Source organism: Amblyraja radiata, chromosome 25 (assembly GCF_010909765.2).
Source record: "Amblyraja radiata isolate CabotCenter1 chromosome 25, sAmbRad1.1.pri, whole genome shotgun sequence".
NCBI classification, from domain to species: Eukaryota; Metazoa; Chordata; class Chondrichthyes; order Rajiformes; family Rajidae; genus Amblyraja; species Amblyraja radiata.
This window is the reverse complement of record NC_045980.1, coordinates 22899014-22926041: the sequence shown is the minus strand read 5'-3', so window position 1 is coordinate 22926041 and position 27028 is coordinate 22899014. Positions and strand designations below refer to the sequence as shown.

Here is a 27028-nt window from a genome sequence, read left to right as displayed (position 1 = left end):
AGAACATGGTCCCAGTCCACTCGATCTCCCCTCACTCGGGAAACGCACCAACCATGGAGCCACATTATTGTACCTTCACCTCACTCCCTCAAAGGCATCTTAGTTTAGATAAGACCAGCTCTGGAGGGGCATAACCAAGCCCTTATACTAATACAGTAAGATTTTCCAATTTCCCATAATCAAATTCTCTTTGTTACTAATACAGACCATCGTACCATTTGTCCTTCTAATCACAATAACTTGTTTACTTGCCGGGCCTCACATAACAGCAACACCACCCCATCTCTCCTCACGCTGCCTGCACTAGAGTTCATGATCTCCTACTTTTACATCCCGTCTGCTGGGTATCTGCCACACCCTGAGCCCTTTACGTCTCACCTGTGTTCCCAGTTCCACCCCGTTTAGAAAGATAGCATTTGTTCTTTTCGGACAAACCATTGGACTTGATTGTGAACAGTTGAGGCCCAACCCAATCCTTGCAATACTGAATAGTAACAGATGGGGTCACAGACCCTGTAAGTAACCCCATAACCCCATAGATGGGGGGGGTCACAGACCATGTAATCGACCCCCACGTCGTGGGTTCATGATCGCTGTAGTTTTGTGTGTATAAAAGCATGATTATTCCAGAATTTCCTTGGCTGTGCCACGGGCTCTGAGATGCCACCAGGGCCAGAGGGAGCAGTCCCATTGGGAACTGCTATTCCGTGTTGGATCCTGTGGGGGTCCATATCGGCATTAACACAGAGAATGAGACACGTCTATAGGTTAAGACATTTTTTTTTAATGCATAGTAAAGCAGATTCCCTTATAGAATAAATGCACACAGCCAATCCACCCACAGAATAGTTTGCGAGAATGCATGTGCTCTGAGTTTTAAGCAGATATAAATCTCGTGCCCGCCGAGCTGCTTTTGTGCTGGACCCTCGTCGTGAATCTGAGTTCTACAGGAGAACTTTCCGGTAGCGATTCTTCTGTACAGCCTGCAGTCGCCGCTGTCGCTCGGTCGCTCGATTCCCCACCGTCTGTTTCAGGGCGGGGAGAATGACTCTGTCTGCTGTGGGCACCGTGGCTTCAGGCCTGCTGAGTGAGGACACGAGAGACTGTAGCTGGAGACAGGCCCACTGTGACACAGAGCTCAGCACCCTCCTATCTACAAGTAGTATCTATACCAACCAGCCTGGACATATAGTGACACCCGAGCTCCTGTACCCCCCATGCTCCCCCCCCCCCCCCCCCCCCCCCCCCCCCCCCTTTGTACCTTTATCCTTTATTTGTGCACTATAGACAGCTTGATTGTATTCATGAATAGTCTTTTCTTTGACCGGACATCAGTCCATGTGAGAATAATTAACCAAGCTAAACAGCAATAGCTTTGCCATTTTCTTATTTACTTTTTGCTCTTCTATATTCCCACAGAAGCGTTTATAACCTGTTGTATGTGAATGGCTGCTTTTGACATTTTCTCTATTGAACAATTCCTTGGTTATCCTGTGGACAGTTCTAAAATTGTTCTGACTCATGGACATATTGTGGCCTCACTCTCCCTTTAACCTCATCGTCCCACCACTTCCATCATCGTTTCTGTTCAATTCCATTCGGGACTGCATATTTGTTGCTCATTTAGAATTATTTATTTCAGTGTTTTCCATTCCTTTAAATTGAATCTCCCCACTATTACCAAATTACCCTTTATATCCATGAGATCGCTTTCTTCATATCTATATCCTTGCAATTCTCTCTAACTCACAGTGAAATTATTTTATATATGACACATCTTCCTCAGACATGCTCTAGATTATTAATTCATTCTGCTCATTCAAAATACGAAACCTAAAATAGGTGCAATCTAGTTAGTTCTTTGCCACATGGAAACATTGAAGCAGGAGTAGGCCACTCAGCCCCTCAAGCCTGTCCCACCAGTCAGTATGATCCATGCAGGCCTTTGTAAATATAAATGAAGTAAAGTTCCACAGGGATATATAATGGTCGGGTGCTTGAGTGTTGGTGTAGAGAGGGATCTTGGCGTGCAAGTCTACAGTTTCCTGAGTGACAGTGACACAGGTGGACAGGGTGGTGAAGAAGGCATTTGGTATGTTTGTCTTCATAGGTTGAGCCATTGTGTACATGAGTTGGCTGCCATGCGGCAGTTGTAGAAAACATTCATTAGACCACACCAACAGTATTATGTGTGTTAAAAAAAAAAAGACAAATTGCTGAGATAACTCAGCGGGTCAGGCAGCATCTGACGAAAACATGGTTAGATGACATTTTGGGTCAGAACTCTTCAGTGTCTGATGAATGGTCCAGACTCGAAATGTCACCCATCCATGTTCTCCACAGATGCTGCCCGTCCTGCTGAGTTACTCTAGCACATTGTTTGTATAAACCAGCATCTACAGTTCCTTGTATCTCTTTGGGGTACTATGTACAATTCTGGATACCATACTACAGGAAGGATAGGGTGACCAGAACTCTACACAATAACTGTACACATTATTGTGTATAGCTATTGCATACAAAACACGGCGTGCAGAAAGGATTTACCAGACATAGAGAGATAAGGAGAGATTGGTTAGGCGTTGCATATTCTAACTGGAACGCATGAGGCTGAGAAGTGATCTTAGAGAGTTATAAATTACAAAGGGTAGAGATAGGATAGATAATAGTATTTTTTCTATGGCAGGGGAGTCTAGAAAGGGCACAAGTTTAAGATGAGAGTGGGGAACATTTTAACAGATCTGGGGTGTGTTTTTCACTCAAGGATGGTGAATATCCGGAAGGAGCTGCCAGGTCCATATACGATGCTTAAGGCATTTTGACAGACACTTGTATATGAAAGGAATGGAGGGTCTAATACGGGGTTCATGGTCAGTCAGCATGGACGAGTTGGGCAAAAGGGTTTGTTTCTGTGATGTAATGAAATATAGAAAGTGCCCATAGTTACTCTGGTTAACTGAACATCCAATTTATATACATCACAACCCAGCAATTATCAACAGGGGCGTTTAAACTATCTGGCCAGATGTTTGTAACCCTTGTTCCTTAGCTCTGCCCAAACTGATTTAGCAAACTAGAATGCCGGGTTAGGTCAAAGACCACAGGCTAGGTCAACAAAACTCAGTGAACTTACAGTCTTTTAGCTCGCTCTGTCAAAGGTACTTTGGGCAGTTGCACAACATCCTGTTCCCTGGGAGGGAAAAACTCACTAAGTTAAAACATGCCAGGAACTTTGCACACACATTAACAGTATTTCACTATAAACACCTCTTAATTTACGACACATTATTTCACAAACTATGTGACAAATACTGACTGGGATTTAAACAGAAAGTGCCGAAACAGTCAGCAGGTCAGAGTCAATGTTTCAGGTCTGAGGCCCTTCATCAAAAAACAAGTGAAGAGGGTGGGTGGGGAGATGGGAGGACTGATGGTCAGGATAAAGAGAATACCTATTATAGGTTGAAGCTGGGGTCACCCATGATCTCACTTCCACTGGAGCTGCCTGGCTGACAGATTAGTGAGGAGGAAACAAAGGGACATCGTAACCGAGAGATGCAGCTCAGGGCTGTTGCTGATCTGAAAGCAGGAGGAGAATGCTGGGAACGCCTCGCACGCGTGGAGAAACATGGATCAATTGACAAATTTTCAGCATTCTCCTTCTAGCTTCAAGTCTCAGCAACAACTTTGAATTGCATTATACACCATTACATGTTCCTTTATTATTTTTTTCCTCTGTAACAGCCAGATATTTCTGTAAACCTTGGAATCACTGTGGCAATCCTGGTCTTGTTCTATCAGAAATATTCCCATTTTTCTTAACCATCCCCCTTCCATCTCAGCCACCTAAAACCATCCTTTTCTCAGTTCCGATTACCTGAAACATAAACTCGATCTCTCTCTCACTCTGCAGATGCAACCTCATTTTCCAGCATTTTCTGGTTTTGTTGCAGATTTCCAGCATCTGTAATTATTGATTTTCAATTACCTGACAGGGAAGAGCTGACATTGAGGACACCCTGAGGGCCCCTGTGCTCAGGACTGTGCTCTGTAAAGTAATAAAAGGTGCTGTTAACTCCCCATTAACTGTCATAAGAAGTCCTAAGGGTCCATGAATTCAGAGGGTTTGTTGTTCTGCTGGTGACCTTCCCATCTCAAAGATGTCAAACGACACTATCAGGCATTACCCTGCACACGTCCAAATCTCTTGGCCAGCAGCTGCACTGAGCTGCGTGACAGAGTTACACTCTGTGGCCTCCCATAAAGCATTTCCAGCAATCCTCCAGGGAAGAAGGATAAACCTTGCAATGGTCTTGTTGAAACTAGGAGACAACCAGGCATTAAAAGCTGTATTGAGGCTGGATCTATACTAGTTTTAGCCAAAGGTTTTCAATGACATGACATGCTATCAAGCTTCTGATTTGCAATCTTCTTTATAGAAACATAGAAAATAGGTGCAGGAGTAGGCCATTCGGCCCTTCGAGCCTGCACCGCCATTCAATATGATCATGGCTGATCATCCAACTCAGTATCCTGTACCTGCCTTCTCTCCATACCCCCTGATCCCTTTAGCCACAACTAACTCCCTCTTAAATATAGCCAATGAACTGGTCTCAACTACCTTCTATGGCAGAGAATTCCAGAGATTCACCACTCTGTGAAAAATGTTTTTCTCATCTCGGTCCTAAAAGATTTCCCCCTTATCCTTAAGTATGAAGCATGAATTACTTACTCGTGAAAAGGATTGAGAACTTACTTACTGTGCAAGAACTATAGTCCATTCCTTGACTCATAGCTGCACAATCAGTTCCTCTTACACCCACAAAACAGTTATCATTATTCCCTTGAAACTGTGACAAACACTCACTGACTCAGCTCAGCTAGGTAAGCCTTGGCGAGGAGGTATGCATCCGGAGTCCATTTGTTGGAATATAACAGATCCCTCAAACTCGTCTTCAGGCGCAGGAGCTACGAGAGACCATTGAGTACATGTTATATCCTCACCACAGGGCAGAGTCAGCGAACACTCGCGTTTATTCATTCCCTGCCCGGGAAAGCCACGTATGGTATCTTCCAACAGACAGCATGTGCAACTCAAGTCAAACGTCATGTTCTGCCCTTGTAATAGCTCAGTGATCCACATGAACTGGTACAATTCAAACATACGAGTGGCCCCAAGGTAAACTAATTTTAATTTGACGATTTTATTCTCAGCCCCACTGGTTATGTTGGTTGCAGGTGCAAAATAGCTGGATGTCAGATAACAAGAGTAGAGGATGCTGAGTGTTTCTGACAGTGGACGTCTGGCCCTGCTGACATTGCCATGGAAGAATCTCTTGTTTACCTTACTGGCTAAGTGCCACATTGAATGCTCAAGGGAAAGATGGAAGAGGGCCAGAGGGAAGTCAGGAATCAACTACTTCACTGAGTGACTGCCACAGTAGCAGGCTATGATGTCAACTAAGACACAGTGCAACCATGTCAGCGAGAAACAGCCCGGCTGCTGTTAAATGCCATTACTCTATCTTCCTGGCATTATCAGGTATAAATGGTTGTAAATGTTTCTCTCTTTACATTAAATTACACAGGATTGCACTCTGTGCACAATCCTTAATCTAGAAGCAGTCCATGCCTGTCTGCATGTGGCAAGCACCAAGTCTGTGACCAGATAGAAAGTAAAGAACCTTGGTAACACACACGTCAGATGACTCTTCCAGCTTACTGGAATGACACTCACTGACATCACCATCTGCGAGTCCCCACCATCAACTATCGGCACGGGTGAAGGGGGTATAATTGAGCACCAAGGCCCAAGTCTTCCCTCCATCTACAAGGCATATCAACAGACAATGGGTGTGGGAGTAGGCCATTTGGCCCTTCGAGCCAGCACCGCCATTCAATGTGATCATGGCTGATCATCCACAATCAGTACCCCGTTCCTGCCTTCTCGCCATAACCCTTGATTCCGCTATCTTTAAGAGCTCTATCTAACTCTCTTGAAAGCATCCATAGAATTGGCCTCCACTGCCTTCTGAGGCAGAGAATTCTACAGATTCATAACCCTCTGTGTGAAAAGGTTTTTCCCCAGCTCCGTTCTAAATGGCTTACCCCTTATTCTTAAACTGTGGCCCCTGGTTCTGGACTCCCGCAACATCGGGAATATGTTTCCTGCCTCCAGCGTGGCCAAACCCTTAATAATCTTATGTTTCAATAATATCTCCTCTCATCCTTCTAGTATAGAAGCCCAGCCGCTCCATTCTATCAACATATGACACTCCTGTCATCCCAGGAATTAACCTTGTGAACCTACGCTACACTCCCTCAATAGCAAGAATGTCCTTCCTCAAATTTGGAGACCAAAACTGCTCACTACTGCCCTGTACAACTGCAGAAGGACTTCTTTGCTCCTATACTAAACTCCTCTTGTTATGAAGGCCAACATGCCATTCGCTTTCTTCATTGTACCTGCATGCTTACTTTCAGTGACTGATGAACAAGGACCCCCCAGATCTCATTGTACTTCCCCTTTTCCCAACTTGACACCATTCAGATAATAATCTGCCTTCCTGTTTTTGCCACCAATGTCAGGAGTATGGTGGAATACTCTTGTTGCTATGGTAAGGACTCTCAAAAAACCTGACAAAGCAGTCCGTTTGCTTGGAACCTACCCAACAAGCAGAAAGCGGAGTTTTTTCCCACTGCCCTATGCCAACTACCGTGAACATAATTCACAAAATGCACGACAGCAACTTGCATCATTGACAAGAGTCTCCCAAACCGGGTCTCCACTGCCTGGGAGAAAGGCAACAAGCACATACTGACCGTCCATGCAGACGCCTACAACTCATGCACTGTCCTCTCGTGAAAATATATCACCAGTTCTTTCCTGTCACCAAGTCGAAACAAGGCAACTGAGTACTTTCACCATATGGACTGCAGAGATCAAGCGGCAGTCTGGCATCACCTTTTGATGAGAGATAATTAATAAATACTAGACAAGGCAGTGCCTCAGAGAAATGCATCGTTCATATGTAGACATGACATACCAAGCTTAGAAGTAGAATGTCTGTTTGTGGAGATTTAACTTGTGAATGATTGTAGATCTAATGCTCTGATGAAATTCATCAGTAAAGGACCGCTATAACACCCCAGAAGATGTCCAAGCTAATCCTGAGCAAGCCTGAAGATAGAGAGATTGGGTCTAATATTCAGCATGGTGGGAGGAGTGTGATCAAACATGGCAAGGTTCAATCTGGTGCAGAGGTTTTCCAGGAGTGTCCATGAGGTCTTGCTACATGTAAAATAAAATAAAGTTTGTAAATTCATTTACCTATGTGCTTTTAATTGTGGCTGGTGTTAATGTCTGACCCTTACTGAGATACAAAGTCCTGTGAGTTGATGGTGCATTGCTGCTGAACACAGCACACTTACCTCCTGAGACTGCAGGCTACTGGTGTTATGCAAGTGTCGGACAATGATTGCACATTCCTGCAGTGTTGGAGCCCGAGGTGATTCTGAAGGATTAATCTGGATTAGAAGAGGTGTGAGTGATGTGATGAGCATCTCTGCCTTGTCCAGTTCAGGTGGCGCAGCACAAGTCTGCTGCGAGACTGCCGGCCCATTGCTCCTACAATAGACAGAACAGAGTTTAGCCCACCATGCTACGCGAGTGGTGCTTAACCATGCTGTTATTCCAACATCCTGCCATTCTCTATGCAGTGTGGTGTGCTGAGGACTGGGATTCCATCAGTCTCAGTGCAGCCCACCCCAGACCCATAGCAACTAAATGAGGAAAGTGTCACTGAGGGACTGATGAAACCTCCTTCTGTACCTCTTGTTAGCTGCCTCTGTGAAGAGCTTCCGCCGGGTGCAGCTCTGCTTCTGGGACTCTTTTGGTGCTGCCCTCTGCTCTTTGGCCCCATCTTCTGGCAGCATAGCACGGCGCTGGGCACATCGCTGAGAATGCTTCTTGCCTGCAACAAGGACATGATGAGATCAGCTTCGAGATTGTTGGATGCCTCAGAGGTCAACATCCCAGTTAGCTGCACTTGCACCAGAAGGACAAAGGAAATTAAACTAACTCAACTAAAATTAACTAAAACATTTACAGCTTGTTAGCTCAAGCCAAGGAATATGGAGCTCCTGAAAAACCTCTCGTGCAAGATTGAGTTACTGCCATGCACATTGTAGCAAAAAAACTATTGGGCCTAATTTCAAAGGAAAGTAAATGAGAAACTGTTGTGTTTCAATGCAAAAAGTTAATTACTTTCAACATTTATTTTTCAAAACAAATTGAAATGAAAGTGGCTGAAATGCTCACCAGCAATTTTTTAGTTCTGTTTATTTCCAATAAAAACAATTAGCTGATCTCATCAGTCAGTAAACATTTAGTTTAGTTTAGGGATGCAGCATGAAAACAGGCCCTTCGGCCCACTGAGTCTACACCAACCACCTACATTATCCCACTTTCTGTGGGAGGAAACTGGATCACCCAGAGGAAACCCACACGGTCACAGGGAAAACATGCAAACGCCGCAGACATCACACAAGGTCAGAATCGAACATGGGTCTCTGGCACTGTGAGGTAGCAGCTATGCCACTGGGCCTCCCACAATACATTCAATATGTATTGTGTCTGACAGATCAGGCCATGACGCTGGGAATTTCTGATGAAAACCCAGCTTTCAGGTTGCAAACACAATGATTCAGAAAAAGTGAAAAAAATAATTATTTTGCAAACTAGATTCAAGAACAATAGCGTCAACAGTGGGTGCGGATAAAGTTAAAATGCAGGAAAACATTCAGAAGTTCCATTCAGTTAAGTAGGGCGTTCTGCCAATAAGGGAATCATAGTACATTCATTTGTTATATCATTGCACACAATGAGAGGATTCAAGGTCAGTTTGACCATTGATTTCCTGCAAAATATAACAAGAGATTGAAGAGCTCTGTGGAGGCATGTGTGGAAGTTCAAATCATTAGGAGGCATTATTGCACATCCATGCAATCAGACATTTGGCAATATAGGTACATCCATAAATGCAAGACTGCGAGTAACAGGTATTGTCCATTTAGATGGAAGCCAAGATGGTAAACTTGTCACATTCACATTTACCAGTCAAATGTGTAGCAACGAATTCTGCTAAACATGCAAATTGATTGAAATTAAAATCCCATTTTAATTTAAAAAAATTACAGCCTCAAGTTCATGCAATGAGTTCTTTGTGTCTCATTAAGCCCATGATTCGGATCATGGAACACACACTCCACATCCACTCTACTAAGGACGGGTTGCACTTGAACTCGAGGGGGACCAATATCCTGGCGGGGAGATTTGCAAAGGCTACTGGGGAGACTTTAAACTAGTATGGTTGGGGGGAGGGACTCAAATTGGGAAAGCTAGCAGTCAGTGTGTGAGGCAGGAGGCAGATAATGGTAGCACTCTGACCCAAAATGTAGGAGAGAGAAGAAAAAGACAATAAACAGAGAATAAGAGAGGGTGGGTTTCTTAAATGTGTATATTTTAATGCTAGGAGCATTGTAAGAAAGGTGGATGAACTTAGAGCCTGGATTGACACCTGGAAGTATGATGTTGTGGCGATCAGTGAAACATGGTTGCAGGAGGGCTGTGATTGGAAACTAAATATTCCAGGATTTCGTTGCTTCAGGTGTGATAGAATTGGAGGGGCAAGAGGTGGAGGTGTTGCATTGCTTATCAGGGAAGATATTACAGCAGTGCTTTGGCAGGATAGATTAGAGGGCTCGTCTAGGGAGGCTATTTGGGTGGAAATGGGAAAGGGGTAGCAACACTTATAGGGGTGTATTATAGACCGCCAAATGGGGAGCGAGAATTGGAAGAGCAAATATGTAAGGAGATTGCAGATATTAGTAGTAAGCACAAGGTAGTGATTGTGGGAGATTTCAATTTTCCACACATAGACTGGGAAACACAATCTGTAAATGGGCTGTATGGGTTGGAGTTTGTAAAATGTGTGCAGGATAGTTTTTTGCAGCTATACATAGAAGTACCTACTAGAGACCTACTGGACCTCCTGTTAGGAAATGAGACGGTCAGGTGGCAGAGGTATGCGTTGGGGAACAGTTCGGGACCAGTGATCACAATACCATTAGTTTCAATATAATTATGGAGAGGGTCAGAACTGGACCTAGTGTTGAGATTTTTGATTGGAGAAAGGCTAACTTTGAGGAGATGCGAAAGGATTTAAAAGGAGTAAATTGGGACAGTTTGTTTTATGGGAAAGATGTGGAAGAGAAATGGAGGACATTTAAAGGTGAAATTTTAAGAGTACAGAATCCTTATGTCCCTGTTCGGTTGAAAGGAAATAGTAAAAATTGGAAAGAGCCATGGTTTTCAAGGGAAATTGGACACTTGGTTCGGAAAAAGAGAGAGATCTACAATAATTATAGGCAGCATGGAGTAAATGAGGTGCTTGAGGAGTATAAAGAATGTAAAAAGAATCTTAAGAAAGAAATTAGAAAAGCTAAAAGAAGATATGAGGTTGCTTTGGCAAGTAAGGTGAAAGTAAATCCAAAGGGTTTCTACAGCTATATTAATAGCAAAAGGATAACGAGGGATAAAATTGGTCCATTAGAGTCAGAGTGGACAGCTATCTGCAGAGCCAAAAGAGATGGGGGAGATATTGAACAATTTCTTTTCTTCAGTATTCACCAAGGAGAAGGATATTGAATTATGTGAGGTAAGGGAAACAAGTAGAGTAGCTATGGAAACTATGAGATTCAAAGAAGAGGAAGTACTGACACTTTTGAGAAATATAAAAGTGGATAAGTCTCCAGGTCCGGACAGGATATTACCTAGGACATTGAGGGAAGTTAGTGTAGAAATAGCAGGGGCTATGACAGAAATATTTCAAATGTCATTAGAAACAGGAATAGTGCCGGAGGATTGTCGTACTGCGCATGTTGTTCCATTGTTTAAAAAGGGGTCTAAGAGTAAACCTAGCAATTATAGACCTGTTAGTTTGACGTCAGTGGTGGGCAAATTAATGGAAAGGATACTTAGAGATAATATATATATAAGCATCTGGATAAACAGGGTCTGATTAGGAACAGTCAACATGGATTTGTGCCTGGAAGGTCATGTTTGACTAATCTTCTTGAATTTTTTGAAGAGGTTACTCGGGAAATTGATGAGGGTAAAGCAGTGGATGTTGTATATATGGACTTCAGTAAGGCCTTTGACAAGGTTCCTCACGGAAGGTTGGTTAAGAAGGTTCAATTGTTGGGTATTAATTGTGGAGTAGCAAGATGGATTCAACAGTTGCTGAATGGGAGATGCCAGAGAGTAATGGTGGATGGTTGTTTGTCAGGTTGGCCTGTGACTAGTGGGGTGCCATAGGGATCTGTGTTGGGTCCACTGTTGTTTGTCATGTACATCAATGATCTGGATGATGGTGTGGTAAATTGGATTAGTAAGTATGCAGATGATACTAAGATAGGTGTTGGCGCCGTCCTGTAGGGGGTATGGCTGCCTAGCCTGCAGCTGTCTGGTTTTTTTCATCTCTTTTTCTTATTTTTAGTTAGTTTAGTGTTTTGTTTTGAGGAGTTCTAGCTTTTTTATGTGTGGGGGAGGGGGAAACTAATTTTCAGGTTCCCTACCTGGTCGGAGATGCAGCTTTTCTCCGGGCTGCAGCTTCGACCCGTCCCCGCGGCCTACCAGCGGGCATGGAGCGGCGTCTCCTGAAGGGACCGCCTGGAGCTTCGGCATCGGCGGCGGCGGCGGCACCGGCTCAGCAGCGGCGGCACCGACTCAGCAGCGGCGGCGGCGGCGGCACCGGCTCAGAGGCGGGACCGGCTCGGCGGCGGCGGCACTGGCGACGGCACCGGCTCAGCAGCGGCGGCGGCGGCACTGGCTCAACAGCGGCGGCGGCACCGACTCAGCAGCGGCGGCGGCGGCGGCACCGGCTCAGAGGCGGCACCGGCTCGGCGGCGGCGGCACCGGCTCAGAGGCGGCACCGGCTCGGCGGCGGCGGCACCGGCGACGGCACCGGCTCAGCAGCGGCGGCGGCGGCACCGGCTCAACAGCGGCGGCGGCACCGGCGGCACCGGTACCGGCTCGGCATCGGCGGCGGCAGTGCTGCGGGTCGGAGAACGGCGGTGCAGCGCTGGAGCACCATTGCGGGGCTGGCGGTGACTTTGCTGAAACTCCTGTAACTGGAGCTGGGTCCGTTGCGGAGCTGCGGGTCTGTGGAGCGGCTGCGAGCGGCGACGCTGAACTTTCCATCGGGAGCCTGGGATCGCTTGATGAGATCGCCAGTTGAGCTCCATTCGGCGTGGCCCTGTCGGCTCCGGAAGCCACGGTCTCGAGTAAGGAGGCCCGACTATGGGTGGACATGGGGATGGGACTGGACTTTGTGCCTTTCCCCACAATGGGAACCATTGTGGGGGATGTTTTGATGTTGAAACTATCTATTACTGTCATGTTGTATTCTTTTTTTTATGTGCTGCATGGCAAAAAGAATTTCGCTACACCTAAAGGTGTATGTGACCAAATAAAAATTTGAACTTGAACTTGAACTTGAACTAGGTGGGGTTGTGGATAATGAAGTAGATTTTCAAAGTCTACAGAGAGATTAATGCCAGTTGGAAGAGTGGGCTGAAAGATGGCAGATGGAGTTTAATGCTGATAAGTGTGAGGTGCTACATCTTGGCAGGACAAATCAAAATAGGACGTACATGGTAAATGGTAGGGAATTGAAGAATGCAGGTGAGCAGAGGGATCTGGGAATAACTGTGCACAGTTCCCTGAAAGTGGAATCTCATGTAGATAGGGTGGTAAAGAAAGCTTTTGGTGTGCTGGCCTTTATAAATCAGAGCATTGAGTATAGAAGTTGGGATGTAATGTTAAAATTGTACAAGGCATTGGTGAGGCCAATTCTGGAGTATGGTGTACAATTTTGGTCGCCTATTTATAGGAAGGATGTCAACAAAATAGAGAGAGTACAGAGGAGATTTACTAGAATGTTGCCTGGGTTTCAGCAACAAAGTTACAGAGAAAGGTTGAACAAGTTAGGGCTTTATTCTTTGAAGCGCAGAAGGTTAAGGGGGGACTTGATAGAGGTCTTTAAAATGATGAGAGGGATAGACAGAGTTGACGTGGATAAGCTTTTCCCACTGAGAGTAGGGAAGATTCAAACAAGGGGACATGACTTGAGAATTAAGGGACAGAAGTTTAGGGGTAACATGAGGGGGAACGTCTTTACTCAAGAGTGGTGGCTGTGTGGAATGAGCTTCCAGTGAAGGTGGTGGAGGCAGGTTCGTTTTTATCATTTAAAAATAAATTGGATAGTTATATGGACGGGAAAGGAATGGAGGGTTATGGTCTGAGTGCAGGTATATGGGACTAGGGGAGAATACGTGTTCGGCACGGACTAGAAGGGTCGAGATGGCCTGTTTCCGTGCTGTAATTGTTATATGGTTATATGGTTATTCTGGCCTTTCATTGTTTTTGAACATGTTCCAGAACACTGGCTTGAAGGAGGAATAGGAACTAAGGAAATAATTGGAGGAGGCCCAGGACTGAACGGCACTCTGGCAATGGATCTGGGATGGGGAGGTAAATGTTTGATGACAGAGATGGGGAAGTGTTTAACACAAGGATGATTGTTTTACATTTGAGAGCAAATGCAGGTCAAAAAGGAGAAAAATGATGAATAATTCCACAGAATAAAAGTGAAAAGAAGCACTTTAATGCATGAAGCCAACCCTAGATAAATGGAAAAACTATTTGGCTCCGACCATTACCTACCTGAAAATCAAGCTTGTGGACACAAGGTTGAATTGCAAGGCCTGCCATGGTTTATCTTGTGCAAGCTCACGTGCTCATAAACCAACTGGTAGCAGAGAGCTCCAGGTGCATGAAAGTTACAGCTCAGCAATTATAGGAGAAAACAATCCTTCGAACCATTACCTGAAGAGTGATCTCTGACAGTCAACGGCACAGCGTCTGTGAGTGAGGTCATTGGACCGGTGCACGATGAGCTTCCCGCTGGAAGGGAAAACAAGCGGGTCAATTAGCCTATCGTGACTCTTTGCAAAAATAAAAACACTTATGCTCATTCCTCCTAGTACTGCAAGAATGGCACCTCTTGCATATGGACTCAGTGGGCTGTTGTGCGTACTGCGCTGACCAGGATAGTGCAGTATGCACAACAGCCCTTGTTGAGCTGTATGCAAAAAATGTATTTCACTCTAGATGCTACACGTGACAACAAAGAACCATTGACCATTGAAGTATCCTGCATCAGATATTTATCCGATTTTCTTTCAAAGAAACAACGATATCTGCCTTATCGCCTTTCCATTAACTATACATTTCCATGCCCTGTATTTTCTCCCAAAACCCATCAAAAACCCATGCATTCTCTGCCCAACATAAACCCATCTTCCTGAAGCCTTTACATTACTCCTTCTCCTTGCCAAATGTTTGCAGGCAACAAATTGTCAATGTGTGTTCCTGAGAGCTAAGCCTAATTCAGACGTAGATACAACTGGGTGCCCAGGAGCATCGCCCACACTCTATTTCCTGTTGTCTAATCAACATTTTAAATACAGCCTGACAAATTCCCAATTTTTGGTAAAAGTCAATGCCCTAAATTATTCATGCTATTTTTCCCCTTCTGTTAGGTTTCTCTAAAATTCTGCTTTTATTTAGAGAAGTTTTGGACATCCAGTATGGATTAATTTCTACAGTTTACTCAGAGGTACGGAGTCAAACAGCACAGAAATGGTCACAAGGTGGCCTTACAAACTCTGTACAGACAGCAACCATAGTCGAGATTGGACCAGGGTCTCCGGCGTTGCAAGGCAGCAACTCTACCATTGTGCCACTGTGCCCATTTTAGTATTGCTTACCGAGAGTGGAAGATATCTGGAACGCAATGCCAGATGAAGTTGTGGAATCTGATACGATCAATACAATTAAGAGACGTTTGGACAGACACTTATAGAGGCAAGACAGATGACAAGGGTTTCGGCCCGAAACGTTGCCTATTTCCTTTGCTCCATAGATGCTGCTGCACCCGCTGAGTTTCTCCAGCATTTTTGTGTCCGTACAAGCAACTTACATGTTTTGTTCAACTGTAATTTCAGAGCTCCCTCCTCCATTTCCACTGGCTCTCCTGGTTTGGGATCTGAAAATGCAATCACAATACATGGTGTTTCTGAATGCAGTTCTGTTATTTTTACAGAAGTGTTCAAGAGCTTGAAGAGTTCCCAATTCAAAAAACCTAGAGTACCCCATTTGACAACCCCATAATGATGCTTCTGACAGAGCATGGCATTTCTACTTGGCCAATTCCCCGTTCCTATTCTTAATCCTCCAGTGCAACCTCTGATCATTAGCCTTGAGAATGGAACTTTGTCAAGTGCCAGGTGTAGGATTAGGTGCAGGATACTAAAACTTTCCACAGAAAGCTTAGGCTCTCCACAGGAACATAGATAGTTTATTGTATTGTATTGTATATCTTTATTGTTATTTTCCTGAGTACTCACATACCCAGAGGAAACAAAAAAACGTTACTCAAACCAGTGTCCATTCAGTGTGCAGTAAAAAATAAATAGAAATAAAAATACATATATCATGAACAAGTTTAACACTACTCTCAACTAAACATCAACAGGCGTTCCGATCGGCAGCGGCACGACAGTGGCTCTGTCCAGGTTGGCGGTTGGTGCGCGATACTTTGGCAGGGGGCAAAGTCCGTTTAACAGTCTTATAGCCTGCGGGAAGAAGCTGAGGAGCATCCTGCTGGTTTTGCAGCTAATGCTCCTGTACCTCTTCCCAGATGGCAGGATGGAGAATATGTGATGCGATGGGTGGTAGGGGCCTTTGATGATGGAGATGGCTCTGTTGATACATCTCTTCCTGTATATGTCCAGCAAGAAAGGGAGTGGAGCACCAATAATCCTGCTGGCGGTCTTCACAATCCTGTCAAGTTGGTGCCGTTCGTACGCCTTGCAGCTCCCGAACCAGGAAGTGATGCCGTTGGTTAATGTGCTCTCGATTGTCCCCCTATAAAAAGTTCGTAGATGTGTAGTGGGGAGACCTGCTTTACGTAGTCTTCGGAGAGGGTGTAGTCGCTGCTGGGCTCTCTTGACCAGTGCTGTGGTGTTGGTTGTGGACATCAGGTCATCTGACAGGTGGAGTCCTAGGAACTTCACGCTGCTGACCCTTTCCACATCAGCTCCATCGATGTGCAGTGGTGTATGGTGTTGTTTTCCCGCCCTCCTGAAGTCAACCACCATCTCCTTAGTTTTTCCCACGTTGAGAATGAGGTTGTGGGATTTGCACCATCCTGTGAGCAGCTCCACCTCCATCCTGTACGCCGACTCATCATTGTCACTGATGAGACCCACCACTGTTGTGTCATCAGCGAACTTGTTGATGAAGTTGTTATTGAGTCTAGCAGTACAGTCGTGTGTAAGCAGACTAAACAGCAGGGGGCTTAGGACACAGCCTTGGGGCGAGCCAGTGCTCACGGCTATGGTTTTTGATGTCCTACTGCCCACCCTGACTGTCTGCTGCCGTTGTGATAGAAAGTTCAGGACCCAGTTACATGTGCCAGCATCAACCACCAATAGCTCCAACTTCTTCACCAGCTGCTGCGGAATGATTGTGTTAAACGCAGAGCTGAAGTCTATGAAGAGGATCCTGGCATAAGTATTTTTCCGATCAAGGTGTGACAGTACGAGGTTCAGTGTTGTTGAGACTGCGTCCTCTGTGGATCGGTTGGCTCTGTAGGCGAACTGCAGTGGGTCTAGGTCGGCAGGTAGACTCTTTTTGATGTGCTGCATAACCAGTCGCTCAAAACACTTCATTGCTATGGGTGTTAGAGCCACTGGTCGAAAGTCATTATGGCAGGCTGGGTTTGGTTTCTTCGGGACAGGGACGATGGTGGCACTCTTAAGACAGTTGGGCACTACTGCCTGGCTGAGTGAGATGTTAAAAATGTCTGTGAAGACATCTTTCAGTTGCTCGGCGCAGTCTCTTAAAACGCATCCAGGAATGTTGTCCGGCCCTGCAGCTTTGCGTGGATTGATGCTGGCAAAGGCCTTTTTAACTCCGGCTGCGGACAGCCTAAGCGACTGGTCACTGGGAGATGGCAGTAGTGCACATGTCTGGGTGCTGTTTTTAACCGTGCGTAGAACTCGTTCAGTTCATCTGGTAGAGAGGGGTCGTTTTGGCATATCCGCAGCGGGGGGGGCTTGTAGTCAGTGATGGTATGAAATCCCTGCCACAAACGACGTGTGTCTTTGTCATTTTCGAAGTGGCTATTAAGTCTTTCCCTGGATCAGAGCTCCCACATAGATATTCAGTCCTCAAGCTTGTTTCTGGTAACTTGTTCTGGTCCAATAAATTTAAAAAGAATGTACTTTTCTCTCGAAGCACGTTTGCAGTTAAACATAACGGAATCTTCAGCCGTAATTATGCGTTTGTTTATAAAGGGATGCATTTAAAAATATGAAAATACTAATCTCCTTCAAAAGTTTGAGGTTATGAATTATGAAGCATGACAACATTATACGACAGATCTGGACCAGTTACACATATACCTAAACCAAATCCAAACACCATTCTACTCTTCATTATTTTCCAGCCTAGAATGTTTTGCCTTAACCAATTAATATTCATTCTGGTGATTACTTCAGCTTTCCTCTCATCTAGCTATTCTCTCAGATCTGTTATATTCTTTCGGTGCTCTGCACTTGTTTACTTTCGCTTCTGAGTTCCCTCTAAACAGGACCTCAGCTATTCTTCAATGCATCTAATCCTTCACACCCACCCTAATTCTATAACTTCAATATTCACACTTTCTTCAAACCCGAGAATCCTTTTCATCTAGAATATCAGGAGGAAAGTCTGTTAACTATCTTCACAGTTCGCAACTACGATCTCTCTTGGGCTAACACCTGTTTTTACTTCTAACATTTGTCCAACAATCTGCCTATCACGGTACCCCCGTAATTTGTCTTGCCTCTTTTCGCTTTGTTTGTTTTTCTGCTCTCCCTATTACAATCAGCCTGAGTATGGATCCCAACCTGAAGACTGACCTATCCATTTTCTCCAGAGATGCTGCCTGATCCGCTGAGTTACTCCAGTATTTTGTGTCTATCTTCATATAAACCAACAGTAGTTCCTTGTTATTATACCCTGTCTAAGCTGAATCAGTTAACTTTTTAGTTTTTTAGTTTAGTTTAGAGATTCAATGTGGAAACAGGCCCTTTAGCCCACCAGGTCCATGTCAACCATCGATCACCCGTTCACACTAATTCTATGTTATACCACTCTCTCATCTACTCATCGCTCTCACAGCTTTCTCCTGTGTGCTCAGATTTCCACACAGACTCCAAAGATGTGCTATTGGTAGGTTAATTGCCTACTGTGAATTTGTGTGCAGGTAAAACCTGGGGGAAGTTGGAGAATGTGACGGGATTAGTATGTGATAGTTTTACACTAATGGTTGGCATGGATTAGGTGATCTCAAAGGCCTGTTTTTGTGCTGTGATTCCAAGACTTACCAACAGCCTCTTTTGGGCTTCAGAAAATAAAATGGTCTTTCCGTTGCGATATTTTTGTAAGACTTTCAGCAGAAGATTAAAAACTGATGAAATCCTTACCTTGATGATTTGGCCTCTGGTTCATTATCATTTTAAAATTGAGATCTGTTATAAAATAAGAAGTAACACCGAATAAATATTGAAATAAACAGCAGAGAGCTACAAGATGCAGTGTGCTACCAGGGACTGAATCTTTTTGAGAAAGCTGCTGAGTTTGCAATACGCCATTAATCTGTGCTATCAGCTGTCACTACGATATTGGAAAGTGTTTGTATTGTGATGCCTTCCCAGGACATTGGATATCCCCAAATACTTAATAGACAATGGAGTGCAATGTAGTGCGTTTAAATTATAGTCAATGTGGTAGGGTCAGAGCGGCAGCAGGCAGTTTTCACACAACAAAGACCAATTCGTTGCAAGAAAGTATTTTCTTTAAACTGACATTGGTTGTGGGATAAATACTTGCTGGGGCGCTGAGAGGAGTCCCTTGCTCTTCTGTGAACTAGTGCTGTCGGATCCATCACGCCCACACGAGAGGCTGCTAATGTTTTGTTTTAATATTTCAACCAAAAGATAACATGACATTGCAGCACCTCCACTATAGGGCCTTCACTACTGAAGGGCCAGCCTAAATGCATACTCAACTCTATGGGATGGAAGGTAGACACAAAATGCTGGAGTAACTCAGCGGGTGGGGCAGCATCTATGGAGAGAAGGAATTGGCGACGTTTTGGGTCGAGACCCTTCTTCAGACTGATGTCAGGGGAATAGAACAGTACACACAAACAGACACTCCAGGCCATAGTGTCTATGCCGAACATAATGCCAAGTCAAACTAATCTCAGCCTGCACCTAATTCATGTTGCTCCATTCTCTGCATATACTTGTGCCTATCTAAAAGCCACTATCGTATCATCTGCTTCCACTATCAGTCCTAGCAGCATGTTAAATCTGTGGAAAAACTTGTCCTGCAAATACTCTTTAAACTTTCCCCCTCTGACCCAAAATCTATGCCCGCTAGTCTTTGCCATCTCTACTCTGGGGAAAGGAGATGAACCATCTACTCTACCCAAGCCAATCATTATTTTATTTAGTTCTATCCGGTCTCCTCTCAACTTCCGACACTCAAGGGAAAACAATCCAATGTTTCCAACTTCTCCTTACAGCTAATACCCTCTAAATCAGACATAATTCTGGTAAACCTCTTCTGCATCCTCTCAAAAGTCTGCACATCATTCCTGTAAATGAGCAACCAAAATTGCATACAATTCCCCAAATGTGACCCAATCAAAGTTTTAGAAAGCTGCAACATGGCTTCCTGACTCTAATACTCAATGTTCCAACTACTTCTTGCGTTTGAGGCAGGCAAACACACCATAAGCTGTTAACATCAATGCTGTTAAGGGCCTTGCCATTAACTGTACCCTTTCCCCTTACACTTGACCTCCAAAGTGTAACGCCTCACACTTGCTCAGATTCAATTCCATCTGCCATTTTCTGCCCATACGTGAAACTGATCTATATGTGAAATCATTGATCTATATCCACTGTACCCTTTCAGCATTCACCACCCTCCACAACTCCACTAATTTTGTTGTTGTCCGCAATGCCAACCATTTACAACGAAACTATTTCTATATATCACAAACAACAGAGGTCCCAGCCAGTGATGGAAATGGGTTTTAGGAACTAGGGGTACGCCAAGGTCCGAGAGGCTGAGGTTGGGAAGGAAGGGGAGGGGATTTTTTTTTAATGTGCGGTCATACCCTTGTAAGAGTACAAGAATGCATAACTTGTTTATTGTGTATTTGTAATACAGTTTATTGTGTATTATATATCATAGCTGCTTTCTTGCGTCTCTCTCTCTCTCTGTATTGGCTGCAGCCATCGTCTGCTTCGGTGAGGGAAGTAGGTCGGTAATTGGTCACAACGCCCCTCGAAGACTATCTGATTGGCCGCCGAGTGACCAGCGCATTATGTGATTGGACACAATACCTTTGGAGACGGTGGCTGATTGGACGGGAGGAGACCGATTTGTTGATTGGACGGGAATTTTAAGGGAAGCTAGTCGGTGATTGGACGCAACCCCCTTAGAAACAGCGGTTGATTGGCCGCCAAATAATGCGGCACAAAAAATAATCGGGCTTCCCCCCCCAGCATTTCAATTCCCACTTACAATAGCCGCTGCTCGCCACACAGACCTGGCATCTCTCCAGGTTCTCCTAACATTTAACAGGGCTTTGTGAATGGAATCTGGCGTTGTTGCCAGTGTCTGTGGTCAGCAAAATTGCGAAATTCCTGGGCAGAGGCCATTAAAGATGTGAATGCAAGATTTTTCTTTCTTCAGTCAATTCATATTTCTCCCCTCCCTCACAACTTCCACTTACACACCTTGATTTGCCTGCTTGAGCAGTTCAATTTCCTTGTGCAGCTTGCCCAGAGTTTCAGAGTGCTGCTCCTGGAGGAACTTGAGATTCTTTTCCAGTGTTGTCACCCTCAGGTTTGGATCCACCTCCTGCTGTTCGTACACATGGCTGGGCTGTTGAGGGGCCTCTGTTTTATTTGTCTTTGTCTTCACGGCAGGAGTCAGAGGGATGGGGTTAACATTCCCCTGGGGGAAGGAGCGCGGGTACCGGGTTCTGTCAAGATTTCCGACACGAGACCACTGGGGCAGGTTTCGCAAGGGGGGCAGGCTGGTGCTCGACATGTCTCCAGCAGAAAGTGCTTCCATTGATTCACCTTACGTGGCAGTGGTGCAATTTTCACCCAGCTCCAAAGATTTTTTTCCCCTCTCCAGATCATCAAACAATAGAGAATACAAACACAAATCTGGTCGTCTAAGTGGGTCAGTGAGTTGTGAAGTTCGCTCTTGTGTTGTTATTGATAATGCAGCAACTTATTGAAGATGCTTGTCACTAATAAAGTCAGTTTCTTGTCCTTCCCAATAAATAAAACATGCACGGGGTGCTACAGAGCACAGCTTTGAAACACTTAGTTAAATCCCTGATGTAGATCAAACTTCACTTGGAAGAAAACTCTCTCTGTGGCTCAGCCTGCTAATTCCAAAGTTGCATCCCAATTGCCTTATCTTCGCAGAACAGCCCTCCAGTTGTAAACACATTTGGTCCAGCTGCAACTGCTTTGCCACATTGCTGCTTCAGTTTGACTAACCACTCGTCTAAGAATTTCTCCAATCAGATCACTGCAGGAGAGATAAAAATGATTGAATAGGTAAAATATTTCATCGATGTTCACATATAAACCCCATTAGAAACTGTAACTAACTAACTTTCAAAAGTTTGGAATATCACCGTGTCAGCAATATTTTGAGACAGAGATTGCAGCTATTTAACAAATGGGGGCGGCACTGTCTGGAAAGGAAGTAGGCGACGACAGCAACATTTATGTAGCATCTCCCAAGTAGTAAAATGTTCCAGATTACTTTACAGATGAGGATAGACACGAGATCAAAGGAGATTTTGGGTCAAAGTCCAATAACTTGTTTTAAGGATTTAAAAAGAGAAATTCTAAGGGAGAATCAGTTTAAAGATGACATTTTGAAACCATCACAAAGTGACTGATATACAAATTCAGGGTTCGCTTCAAGGAATTTTCACCCAGCATTCCCAATGCGTAGAAGGTATTTGGGCTAGTTGATAGAGGAGAAGCGTGGGATCCATTGAATAGGAAGATACAACCAGCTGTGGCTCAGCAGGCCAAAGATGGCTTTCATGGCTGGATTTCCTATTAATTATAAATTAATGCAAACAGTTTCCTTCTACTTACACTATCTACATCTTGTTTCACACCGCAATCAAATCTCCTCTTAATCTTCTCGGTTCCAATATGAGACCAGCCTCTCGAGTCTAACAACATACCTCGACCCTGGAGCCAATCATCTCAGGCAACCCTTAATTGTTCAGTCGAATTTGTCAAAGGTCAAAAGTGTTGACATTTCTGGCCAAGGGCCAATGACCTAAAATTGAACCCATATAACCATATAACAATTACAGCACGGAAACAGGCCATCTTGACCCTTCTAGTCCGTGCCGAACACATAATCTCCCCTAGTCCCATATACCTGCGCTCAGACCATAACCCTCCATTCCTTTCCCATCCATATAACTATCCAATTTATTTTTAAATGATAAAAACGAACCTGCCTCCACCACCTTCACTGGAAGCTCATTCCACACAGCTACCACTCTCTGAGTAAAGAAGTTCCCCCTCATGTTACCCCTAGACTTCAGTCCCTTAATTCTCAAGTCATGTCCCCTTGTTTGAATCTTCCCTACTCTCAGTGGGAAAAGCTTTTCCACGTCAACTCTGTCTATCCCTCTCATCATTTTAAAAACCTCTATCAAGTCCCCCCCTTAACCTTCTGCGCTCCAAAGAATAAAGCCCTAACTTGTTCTTTAAAGAACCCGTTTCTTTCTCCACAGCTGCAGCCTGACCTATTGAGTAATTTCAGCATTTCCTGTTTTTAGTGCAGATTTCAACGGATGCGTGCAAATCCCTCTTCTAGGACTGGGTCTCTGCCAAACACTCAATGACAGATCAAATGTTGTTCCTTTGTTCAAGAAGGGCAGCTGGGATAAGCCAGGTAATTACAAGCCAATAAGCAGGGACACTAATGCAAGAACATCCAAGATTCTATGAACACAAAGAACTGCAGATGCTGGTTTTCAAAAGAAAACACAAAATGCTGGAGTAAATGAGCAAGTCAAGCAGCATCTCTGGAGACATGAATAAGCAACATTTTGGGTTGCAACCCTTTTTTAAGAATAAAGATTGTATGGATGTCAGTAAAGCCTTTGACAAGGTCCTGCATGGTAGGCTGGTCCAACAGGCCTGGGAAGACGAGCAAGTTGGATCCCTAATTGGCTTGGTGATAGGAGGTAGAGTGTGATGATAAAGGATTGGTTCTTTTATTGGGAGACTGTGACCAGTAGTATGGGCAATTCGATATGTTTGATATACATGTTAATAACTGTGATGGGAATGTAGTATGAACAATTAGTAAGTTTATAGATGATACAAAAATCGGTGGTGTTGAGGATGGTGAGGAGCATGTCCATGGGGATGAAATGTAATCCTGACAAGTGCGAGGTGATGCCATTTGGGAGATATCGAATAAATGGTAGGTCCCTTGGGAGTGATGACGAACGGAGGGACATTGGGAAACAAGTGTAAACTTCTCGAAAAGTGGCAGCACTTGTGGATAAGGTGCTTCCATCAGCGGTGGAAATAATCTAAGAACGGGGACATGATGCAACTTTGTTGTACACTGGTGATGCCACAGGCTCTTTGGCCCACCAAGTCCACGCCGACTGGCAATCACACAGAAAACTAGCACTATCCTACACATTAGGAACAATTTACAATTTTACCGAAGCCAATTAACATACAAAACTGTACATCTTTGGCGTGTGGGAGGAAACCGGAACACCCATGTGGTCACGGGGAGAACATACAAACTCTGTGCAGACAGCACCCACAGTCAGGATCGAACTGGGTCTCTTGCATTGTAAGGCAGCAACTCTCCTGCTGCGCCCTTGTGCCACCCTCGCGGTGTGAAATTTTGGTCTTGAATAGAATGGGTTTATATCCTCTAGAGCGGAGGAAACTGTGGGGTGACATGACAGAGGTATATAAATTTATGTGTAAGAAAGAACTGAAGATGCTGGTTTAAACCAAAGATAAACACAAAAAGCTGAAGTAACTCAGTGGGACAGGCAGCATCTCTGGAGAGAAGGAATAGGTGGCGTTTTGGGTCGAGACCGACCCGAAACGTCACCCACTCCTTCTCTCCAGAGATGCTGCCTGTCTCGCTGAGTTACTCGAGCTTTTTGTGTCTATATAAATTTATGAGAAGGTAGACATAGCACATAGTAGAAACGTTTTACCCATGGTAGATCTAAGAGGACATAGGTTTAAGGTGAGGGTGTGAGTTTAGGGAGGATCTGGGGCAGATTTGTTCCCACACAGTTGGAATCTGAAACCCGCTTACTGAGGGAGCGGTGTCACAAAACATACAAGGTATAGAAACACGCACTTGAATCACGAATGCAGAAAAGGCTAACGACCAGTGCGGGTAAATATGATCAGTCCCGATCGGTGCAACAGGGCCGTGGTGGGCCGAAGGGCCTGCTGCTGTGCTGTACCGCTAACCCCAGATTCCCCGCAAACTCATTAAACCCAATTGTTGAGGGAAGGGGTTGACGGGGGAACCGGAGGTAAGCGAGAGCCTGAGTTGGGACAGGGGGCCGGAGAGGCGACTGAAGGGCAGTTCGGGGCCATGGCCGTCCGTTTACATCGCACTCTGTTACCGTGGGATCAGGGCCGAGGGTGGTGTATGGGCTCCGGGAGGAGGGCGCTAGGCATGGGGATGGCGGCGGCGGCGGGAGGCCGGAGGTCCGGGAGCCAATCACCGGCGGGCGGGATGCTGCAGGTCGGCGGGGCGGGTCCGGGCCTGGGGTCGGGGTCACTCACCGGCGGGCGGGCGGCTGTGGCTGCTGGGCGGCGGCGGCGGGTGGGTGGACGCTGGCTGAGCCGCTGCTGTGGGCGGCGCCAGCCCGTCGTCAGGGCGACAGCTGTCCCCCTGGTTACACTGGGCGTTGCCATGGGCAACGGGCAGCTACCACCTGTCGGCGCCGCCGCACATGGGGACGGGGAGGCGTCCTCAGCCCCCCCCCTCCCCTCCGGTCTGAATGGCATCATCCGCCATGACATCACAGGGGTGGCAGTACTGCCCCCTACAGTTTCTCGGGGGAAGGGCAGGCCCTGCTGGCTGTTCTTCATCAGCATGGCCGTGAGCAGCAAGGGATAGGATCCATGTGGCCCAAACTGCAGCAGCTCGCCATTCTGCAACTGCCCCTCCCATACCCAGCCCCGAGATGGGGGAGGCAGCAGCAGCAGCTACCCCTCTCATGGTCCGCAACCTTGGCGTGATCTTTGATTCCACCCTCTCCCTTGAGCCTCACATCCGCCATGTCATTAAAACCTCCTTCTTTCATCTCCGCAACATCGCCAAACTCAGACCCTCTCTCACACCTCCCGCTGCTGAAAGACTCATCCATGCCTTCATCTCCTCCCGACTGGACTATTGCAACTCACTTCTCTTTGGCATCAGCTCCACCTACATCAACCGACTCCAACTGGTCCAGAACGCAGCCGCCCGACTCATCACCCACACCAAATCCTGGCATCACATCACTCCAGTCCTCAAAAAACTTCACTGGCTTCCCATCTCCCACCGGATCACCTACAAAATCCTGGTCCTTACCTACAAAGCCCTCCACCATCTGCCCCCCCCCCCATATCTCACTGACCTCCTCTCCCCCTACCAACCCTCACGGTCCCTCAGATCCACATCAGCCGGTCTCCTCTCCATCCACAAGTCCAACCTGCGCAGTTTTGGGGACAGAGCCTTCTCCAGGGCAGCTCTCAGGCTCTGGAACTCCCTCCCCCAACTGATCCGCAATTCCGTGTCCCTCACCATCTTCCAGTCCCGCCTCAAGACCCATCTCTTCACCTCTGCCTATCCTTAGCCCCACGTCCCCGTCCCTTTTTCATCTGTGCATTAATTGCCTCATACTGTGTTTTGTATTGAATTCTGTCTTTACTTTGTGTACTAGTCATGTCTCTACTATTTATTTCATTCCCCTTACATGTTTTTCCTCTACATGCTCAATTTTTGTAAGGTGTCCTTGAGACTCTTGAAAGGCGCCCATAAATAAAATTTATTATTATTATTATTATTGCCCTGAGTGCATTGTCCCCCTCATGCCCATGATGTCCCTCCCATGACTATGCTGCCCAAAGATTATAGAGGCTGCCTACCTCATTCCTGCCCAAGGTTGGCACATCCATTGACAGCATCCAGTATTATCTCTTCACCACCATCCTTGATAACCTGCTTCCAGGCAGTCTGTTGGTTAGGATAAACACGCATTTCGCAATTTTGCATTTATTTCATATACTCGCCTGCATCCTAAAATTCTCTTTCAAAACTCAATGGTGAAGATGTTCCCAGGGTAATGTTCAGTAGGAAATTCCAGATTTGATCCTGTGATGTTTTCAAGTCCGGCTGTGATTTGGAGCTGATGCATATCCCGCTGTATAATTTGACATTTTGACAGCCTTCCTCACTCTCCGTAATTCGAACAATCTTGGTATCATCTGCAAACTTACTAATCAGCCATCTACATTTATATCTAAGCCATTTATATGACATTCATTTATATCAGAAACAACAGAGGACCCAGCACATCTCCCTGCAGAACACCCCATGTTACAGATCTCCATTGGACTGCAAGACATAGTGGAATTAGGCCATTTGGCCCATCGGGTCTTCTCTGCCATTCGATCATGGCTGATCTGTTTTTCCCTCTCAACCCCATTCTCCTGTCTTCTCCCCGTACCCTTTGAC

At 45.5% G+C, this 27028-nt stretch overlaps 1 protein-coding gene across 7 annotated transcripts; it reads right to left on the bottom strand.

The window, feature by feature from the left end:
• Positions 1–762: 762 nt before the first annotated feature.
• Positions 763–26528, bottom strand: LOC116987412 (coiled-coil domain-containing protein 74B-like). Of its 7 annotated transcripts, none has more exons than XM_033043436.1 (10): positions 26440–26528; positions 20989–21799; positions 18658–18702; positions 15105–15170; positions 13949–14026; positions 7832–7973; positions 7432–7627; positions 4868–4968; positions 3134–3190; positions 763–1083 (listed from the first exon to the last, which is right to left on the bottom strand). In XM_033043436.1, the coding sequence occupies exons 2-10, from the start codon at positions 21326–21328 to the stop codon at positions 945–947; spliced, it is 1164 nt and encodes a 387-aa protein (XP_032899327.1). In that variant the 5' UTR covers positions 21329–21799; positions 26440–26528; the 3' UTR covers positions 763–944. The 7 variants fall into 7 exon arrangements, with proteins under 7 accessions (XP_032899327.1, XP_032899325.1, XP_032899326.1 ...); XM_033043434.1 differs by lacking the exon at positions 26440–26528 and adding an exon at positions 25090–25131; XM_033043435.1 differs by lacking the exon at positions 26440–26528 and adding an exon at positions 25029–25092.
• Between the last annotated feature and the right edge of the window lie 500 nt (positions 26529–27028).